At 34.6% G+C, this 8,510-nt stretch overlaps 1 protein-coding gene across 2 annotated transcripts; it reads left to right on the plus strand.

Moving 5' to 3' along the window:
- The first annotated feature begins 5,810 nt into the window (after window positions 1–5,810).
- Window positions 5,811–7,530, plus strand: LOC140974841 (transcription factor MYB1-like). Of its 2 annotated transcripts, none has more exons than XM_073438332.1 (3): window positions 5,811–6,308; window positions 6,393–6,512; window positions 6,591–7,530. In XM_073438332.1, exons 1-3 carry the CDS (start codon window positions 6,283–6,285, stop codon window positions 7,162–7,164), a joined length of 720 nt encoding a protein of 239 aa, XP_073294433.1. In that variant the 5' UTR covers window positions 5,811–6,282; the 3' UTR covers window positions 7,165–7,530. The 2 variants fall into 2 exon arrangements, with proteins under 2 accessions (XP_073294433.1, XP_073294432.1); XM_073438331.1 differs by having other exon boundaries at window positions 5,814–6,308; window positions 6,383–6,512.
- The last annotated feature ends 980 nt before the right edge of the window (window positions 7,531–8,510 follow it).

The following is an 8,510-nucleotide window of genomic DNA, read 5'->3' on the forward strand; positions in this document are numbered from 1 at the left end:
AAGAGATTGCAGAGAATTGTTGTTGTTGTTGATGATTGACTGATTTTTGGATGCAAGATGCTCCATCAATTGTTATGTAATCAGCTAGAATTTTATAGCAGTATTCCTTTGCCATATAATATTTTTTAGTTCAGCAAAAGTTAGGCTCTATCTAACAGTTTTGCTTGAGAAACATATATACACATGAATCATCAGTTTTCTTCTTTGAATTCAGTTCGCTTAGGCTTTGTGTTTATCTTATTGAATCAGTAGCCTTGTTAAATCAACAAAAATAAGTGTTATAATAATTTCTCATTTTTTGGTATTTGGCAGAGTTGAGTATTTGAATCATCGTATGAAGATATGAAGAATTTACATTTAGAGAAAAATTGTTAACAAAAATAAGGTACAACATTATTTCTTCTGATATTCTTTATGTCCAGAGTGTGAGTGCTTGCTACTAGGATCAGTTGGATTTTTTGAATGATCACTTTGCTTTGGAGCTTCTCTTTTCTGAGCTTGATTGCTAGATTCAGCTCTCTTTTGACTGTTTACCATACCTTGACTGCTAGATTTAGTTTTCTTCTAACCTGCTACTTCCTTGTTTTTGTCAACACAACAATATTCTTTCGGGTAGGTAAGCACTCTAGTCAGTTGATTACTAATGCCATCAACCTTTTCGGAGAGAGATGATTCTACTACAACGATGGTTTTTGCCATATCAAGATGAGCTTTGTCGACTTTAGAAACCATATGAAAGTGATTTGCAGATATATTTCCAGACAGATGACTTGCTGATGTAACTTGGATCTTTTTTATGCTCTCTAGCTGTTTGTACATGCCCATAAAATCTTTAGCTAGATTAGAGACATCTTTGAGCATTTTATTTCTGAATTCTTCCACATTTTCCATAGTATTCAATTGATTTCTTTTAAGAACAGTGAGACTGGAAGTAATGGAAGTCAATCTTGAATTAATGTTGTCAAAAGTGCTTTCTTCAGCTATAACTAGATTAGGAGAGGAAGGCCATATCCTGGTCATCTCCTTGGCAATAGAAAGATTAAGATTTGTAGCCTTATTGTTCGAAGGCCCTACCTGTTCTATCATCATAATATTTGGACCAGTCTGACTGGATTTCTCTTTAGGTGAACTATTAGCATTTTCCTGATTAATTTGTTCAGCAATCAGACCAAGTGACTCTACCTGATTGATTTGCTCTGAACCAGACATTATAGCAATATGAAAAGTCATTTCTTGAGGGACTGCTAGAATAACACCTGGTATTGCCTTATCAGACTTAGGCAATATCTCAACACTCTCTTGATTGGCAACTACCATCCAATTTCTTTTGCAATAGATGTATAAAAGATTGCTACATCTGTTTCTGTCATCATCACCTTCTCTGGTAGGATGACTTCTTCAACTAGAATAACCACTTCTTCAGCAGCCTTTGATGCATTCAATTTGATCACCATAGGAGAGAAATAAAAAATAATGCTTAAGGGAGTATCGTCTTCATTAACAACATCTTCCTATTGTTGTGAAATATATTGTAAGACTTCATTAACATTTGGCCAAGAAATCTCCCTTAGCGGAAAAAGAAGTTTTAGTTCCAGTGATTCTAGGAGCCTCTGGGATAGGTTCTTGTGCTGATGAGGAGGTTGAACTACTTCTTCGACTGGTGGAGAGCCTGACTGCTCTGGTTGTTCAACATTCTTTTCTACTTTCTTCTTAATTAGAAACACCAGAACATGCTCATCCTCCCACAACTTCATTTTCATCTGCAGAGATAACAAATCCATGTCTAGTTGATTTATAATTTCAATATCATCAAAAGCCATGGGATGCAGGGGATTGTAATTTTGTCTTCATTCAACACAAATTTGAGTCAAATTTTAATTTTCATGAGGTCCATCAAGTAAGATCTCCTCTAGAGGGCTTCTCCAATATCTTGAGTCTTGATTAGCTTTAATATGTTTTTCTCGAGGTGTACTGCCTTATACGAAGCCTTCTTCTTCTTCTTCTTCTTCTTCTTCTTCAGTTTTTCCAATTGTTTCACTGTTCTGATACTTGCACATTTATCAAATATGTGAATTTCCTCATTTGTATACTCATTGACTTCATCATCATCAAGTAGATCAATTTGAGTCTGAACTACAGAGATAGGATCGGATTAATATATCATCAGCTCTTTTCATGAGGCTGTTGAAAACTTGGAAGTCAGTCTTGAGCGAGTTGACTGGATGGGATCTCAGATCACAACTCCCTTGGTATGAGGAGTCGGAGGAGGAACTGCTATAGGAATTACCCTTGAAGGTGATGGAATAATTGGTAATTGGGCTTTGGAAGCCAATGGTTTTTTAGCATACTTCATCGTTGTCGTTTTGACCTCAGCAATTGTCACATCTTGTCCACACTTCACTTGAGAAACCGGGAAAACTGCAAAAGGTTTCGACATCAGTGGACTTGCAATAGAAATAAGTTAATGACATAAGCAATCCTCCAGCAAGAACATCTATAGATTAGGCATTCATTTGACCAAAAATCGTGGAGAACCTATCTCACAACTGGAATATGCTATGATAATAGGCTGTCTAATATACTTAACTAACTGTGCCCGTACAGATATTCCATATACAGTAAATAAGTTAAGTAGGTTCACTAGCAATCCGAGTAAGAATAATTAGAAAGCTTTAACGAGAGTGATTGGATATTTAAAATATACATTAAATTTTGGATTGCTAAATACAAAATATCCAGCAGTTCTGGAAGGATATTGTTACGCAAATTAGATATTTGACACAAAAGACTCCAAGTCCACTAACGGATATGTGTTCATGATAGGTGGAGGAGCGGTGTCGTGGAAATCTTCTAGGCAGACATGTATAGGTCGATCCACTAAAGAATCCGAGTTCATTGCTTTGGATAAAGCTGAAGAAGAAGTCGAATTACTAAGAAATTTCTTAGAAGACATTCTTTGTGGTAATAAGTCAGTGCCTTCGATTATTATTCACTCTGATAGTCAATCAGCAATAGGAAGAGCACAAAGTAGTATGTACAATGATAAGTCTAGACATATTCATCGAAGACGTAGTACCATAAGACAATTGATCTCAAATGAGGTTATTTCTGTTGAATATGTGAAATCAAAGGAAAACTTGATGGATCCATTTACTAAAAGAATAAATAGAAGTTAAATGTACAAATTAATAAAGGAATGAGCTTAAAAGTCACAAGATAAAATATTTATTGCGGTAACCCAACATTGTAAATTAGATATCCCAAGACATGGTTTAATGGGAAAACTAAGTCATAAATATTAGTTTGAGAATTTGGAATATGCATCAGCTCATTCCTACAGCATCCAAGTAGAAATGACCTGCAACATGTGGTGAAGTTAGGTTTTCTTTTAATGATTCCTATACCTAAGAGGTATAGTATATGAGGATACTCTAAATAAAAGATCACTTATGTAAGTGTGAGGTAATGACAGCTTAGATAAGAACACTTATGAATCCAAGATATGGTCTAGGGCTGAAATGGACATAACATGAGAACATAATATGTTAGAATTATTATTATGTAAATACTGTTGACTAGGTTTTCCAATAGTATATTACTAAGGAAAGTTCAAAGTCACAAACTATCTATCCTCATACAGTAATAATTCACAAGAACTTTAAAGTGAGTCTGCATACATGCATTATTTTCATTCATGTGGGGGATTGTTAGAATATTGAATGAAATGGGACAATATGGAGTTGTCTCACATTTGAAGTCAAACTAATTCTTATCCTCCTTATTAGTTATAAGTTTGAACTATGGTATTGGGCACTTAGGGGTACAAGAAGTTTTTGAAAGGGGGATAACACTGATAGGCTGGATCTCGGTGAAACACATGCTCGCGGTCGGCAGTCCGGTCGGGGCAGCGCTACACTGTGAGGTGAGATGATCTCTTGACCGTATTAATCTTTTTGGACAAAATTTATTTGGGAAATAATTTCTTATTTTCGAAATAAAGATTGCACCCACTCAGAAACCTTATACCCATTTGGAAACCTTGTGTCCCTTGGCCTATCACCAAAGGTTGTGTCCGGACCAAGCGTGCTTTTGAATCAAACAACGCATCCCTTGGCTAATCACAGAAGGTTGTGTTCATGTCCAAAAGGTCGTGTCCCTTCTACGCATCCGGTGAACAAGTTACAAATAATCTCTCTATCTGCATTGATCAACACCTTTACATTCTGCTGCATTTTCTCTTCTCATTCATTTCGTGCTTGAAAGTATTTGCATATTAGCGTTTGCTATTACCGAGAGTTTGTTGTGCTGCACTCTCTCGACTCAAAGTTGATTTGTCGTCATTGTAGAGCGATGTTATACGAGCAATTTCGTCTTGCGGATAAGAGATTCTTCCTTGCCTCGGCTTTACTACTTCATGTTGCTGCAACTTGTTCAGGTTCCAGACATTCAGAACAGTAACAACTGATGATATCAAATTTTTTCCAGATGAACACGTGTTGGAAATTATGGTTGAGGTGCTTGAAGTATTTGGGCGAGCATTGAAGGTTGGTTTATTGATTAATCATTTATTCTTGATTGTTGCTAGCACAAACTCTTTTACAGGTTTCAAGCTTAGTTCATTAGTCCTTTCATAACGTAAGGACTATTGTTCATCAATATCTTGCCACAATTTATGTTCATCAATATCTTACCACAAGATATCATCATGATCAACGCAGAGCACCAAAATAATCTTTTTGGCTATTCAAAATTTATTCTTTTAGTTAGTTTAAAAAAAAAATTATTCTTTTTAGCTTTCTTTTCTATTTTTTTCCGGGGGGGGGGATGGTTTGTGCTTGTGGAGCAGCTAACCTTATTATGCGTTTCTTATTGCTCTAAATTTTGGTAAATGGTTATGACTGCGTTCATGTAGTTGATTCGTTATATCGGTCAAAGTACTTCTTGACCTCTGTTGCTGAAATACGCCATGATTTTACTCACCTTCGAGGTCAAAAGAATGAAATCAAGAAGGTTGCGTTAGAGAATATGAATGACATGAATACCGATGAAGTGCACAGAGTGTAAAAGTTTTGAAAGTTGGCAGCCTGAAGGGAAGGAACGTAGGCCCTTGCTAACCTGGATGAACGGAGATGGTACCATAAATGTACTTGTGTACAAGGGACTTGTACGTCGTGTTCTTGGTATTGTGATGCAAAATCCAGCGATTAGAGGTAATTTTCTTTGTAGACGAGACAATACTTTCTTATATACTGGCATTTGAGGCGCCATTACACCATTCTGCTTGTGCTATGTATTAGCTTAAAAGTTGATGTGGTCCCGACATAGCAGTCAGTCAAAGTGCCAGTTCCTAAAATATTGGGAACCTATCCTTTTTTAGGTTATGAGCAATAACTGTGTTGTGGATGATCCTATAAAATTATTCGCACTTGATTCCTTTTCCCTAGTTTGTGATTATCCTACCCTTCCTTGTTTTTCATGTGAATTTATTCTTCCAAGTTGTCTGATAAAACTCCTTGTGCTCTCACTTGATCTTTTATTGCTACATCTTGAAACATTGTTTCTTATTTTTACGTCTTGTTTTCTACAGGAAAGTATCATAAAGCAGATGCATTGTTTGAATCCTCAGGTACATACCCATATTTTGAAGTCAAATGATGAAATTTTTCTAGGTAATCAACTAATTGTTTCACCCTCGCTAAATTGATTTATATTTTGAATTCCTAATCACGTCATTACAATTTTTTTTGTTTCATTATAGTCGGTCAGCTTTCAGTTTCTTAAAGAATATGCACAAGTGGGTAAAACCCCAGTCTCCATCTAAGACTTCTAAAGTTTTCCATCTTATCGATTTGATGCGCACTGACCTATGACTCCATACAATGATTTCCTCTGTTATCTGTTTTATGTGTATTATCGTGTTATTTCTTTTAACATTACGCTACTCGATCAAATCAAATGATGTATAGAAATCGTGTGTGAAACAACTTTATGTATCTAGCATTTCCCAAAATTGCTACATGAAAATGATGTCCAAATGACATTTAGTTCACACCCCACCAGAAAATAACAAGTCCCCACAAGTCTTCAACCTTAAAAGGGACAATTTTTGTTGTCTCATGGCGTAGAAGAAACATTCAAACTTGGAACACGAACTATCAAGATTTTTAAAATAAGGATGGGGAGAAGTCCTTTTTGTTCCAAAGAAGGCTTAAACAAAGGGGCATGGACTGCCATGGAAGACAAAATTCTCACAGATTATGTTAAGAAACATGGTGAAGGAAAATGGCGAAAGCTACCCAAGAAAGCAGGTAAAAATAGGAATTCATCTTTATCAAATGTGATTTTCTTTATAACTAAAGTAACCATTTTGGTAAAAATTTAGGCCTTAATAGATGCGGAAAAAGTTGTAGGCTTCGTTGGTTGAATTATTTACGACCGGATATCAAGAGAGGACATATAAGTGCAGGTGAAGAGGATCTTATTATCAGACTTCACAAGCTCCTTGGAAACAGGTCATGTTTGCCTCATTTTGTTTCTTATAAATAAGCTTTATTGTGTCATACTCTTAAATGTGCTTTTAATTTATATAGATGGTCTTTAATAGCTGGAAGGCTTCCGGGGCGAACAGACAATGAAATCAAGAATTACTGGAACACGAACATTGCCAAGAAGCAAGCTGTCACTGATCATAAGATGGCAAAACAATCCACCACGAAGAAAGAAAATCCATCAGCAAGCCAACCTCAACTTCCCAACAGCTTAGGGTCACATGTAATTCGTACGAAGGCGAAAAGGGCTTCTGAGGTTTTCATCATAACGAATCCTTCCCAAAGTATCGAAAATGTTGAATCCACACCTGCGTTAGAACATTCCCAAATTGAAAATCATAATCACAAGGCAGAAAAGTTGGAATCTGAACAGTTTGGCATGATGGATTTCAAACTGGACGATAAGTTCTTTTCAGATCTATTCAGCACTGAGCTCTTCATATTTTCTGATCAGAAGCTGGATGATGGATTGGGGGAGGATTCGCTCAATAACATGAAGAACAGCACCGGCTATCCTACTACAAATTCGTGCCAAATTCCTGATGAAAAGCATCAGGATCTTGATACGGGATCAATGATCAATATAGATCCTGCGATGGACTGGTTTCAAGATTGATCTGGCTGATTGCGAACAAATGAATTGGTTGAGTTCCATATTGATATGGTTATTCTGCAATTAATGACATGGAGAGTGGAAATTTTCTGCAACATTATCTTTGTGAGATTTTCGAGCATAATGGAGCGAGATTTAGAAATTTTGCCTAATGCTTGTCATCTTTGATCTACGCAATCAAAATTTTTTTTATGGCATTCATTTAATGTAATTTCTGTTTATAGGATGAATTTGGTGCGTTGAAATTGCTGGAGCATGCTCTTATATAGATTATTTGGTGATTTATGGGGAAGAACCATTGACAGCGTAATTAGATAGTAGTTACTATATATATGGATGGATGATGAAGAATTTGTTAAAATTCGTTCTTCTCCGCATTTGGTAAAAATCTTTATTCGCAGCCAACAAAAGAGCCTATTACTTCACTACCAACTCACTTTGTCCGAAAATAAGGGATATTTGGTAAAATAGACATAGTCAATCATTTTAAAAAAATAAAAAATAAACTCCCCAAATTTATTTGAAATACACTGCAAAAGGTCATTATTTAAAAAATAATAATTGATCAGGGTTAATTAAAAAATAACCAAAAAAATACTCACATTATTATAAATATATTATTATTATAGATGATTATCTTATTTAGTTAGAAAAATTTGTAATCAAGATACATATGACAAGATAATATTTGTAAATATTTGAATGTTGTAATATTTCCTTGTAAATAGAGTGTTTGTGTTCAATAAAGATTGCACATGAGTATTGACTCGTTCTCTCTTTACTTTTATGAATTCTCTCTATTCATCTCTATTTCTTTATGGTTTATATCACGTTATCAGCACGATCCTATAAACAACTAAGGATGAATATATTTCTCGCTCTGTTGATGTTATTGGAATAACACAACGTGTTGACAATACTCAATTTTATGAGATATTTTTTAGTGTTCTAAAAGTAACACAATTATAAATATTGATATATTGGTTCTTATGAAATATAATGATGTTGATGGCTCTAAAGTAGCACAACATGATTTTATATTGAGAGGAATTCATAATTAAGATATAATATAAGATTAAATATATTGATAATCTAAATAGATTCATGCTTATGATATAACATATTGAGAATATAAAGAAATTGATGATAAATATATGATGTATGATTTCATATATTGAGAAACTGAAAATATTCACGGCTGATATCTTATATTAGATCTAAGATCCATAAGTATTACTGAAAGATATAGGTCTATAACAAAATATATCAATATTTATAAAAAAAAAAATATTGGTCAAAAGATTAAAAAATTGTTGATATTCATGAATAATATTTATATAAGATCCAAG

Source organism: Primulina huaijiensis, chromosome 4, assembly GCF_012295235.1.
Source record: "Primulina huaijiensis isolate GDHJ02 chromosome 4, ASM1229523v2, whole genome shotgun sequence".
Classification (NCBI taxonomy): Eukaryota; Viridiplantae; Streptophyta; class Magnoliopsida; order Lamiales; family Gesneriaceae; genus Primulina; species Primulina huaijiensis.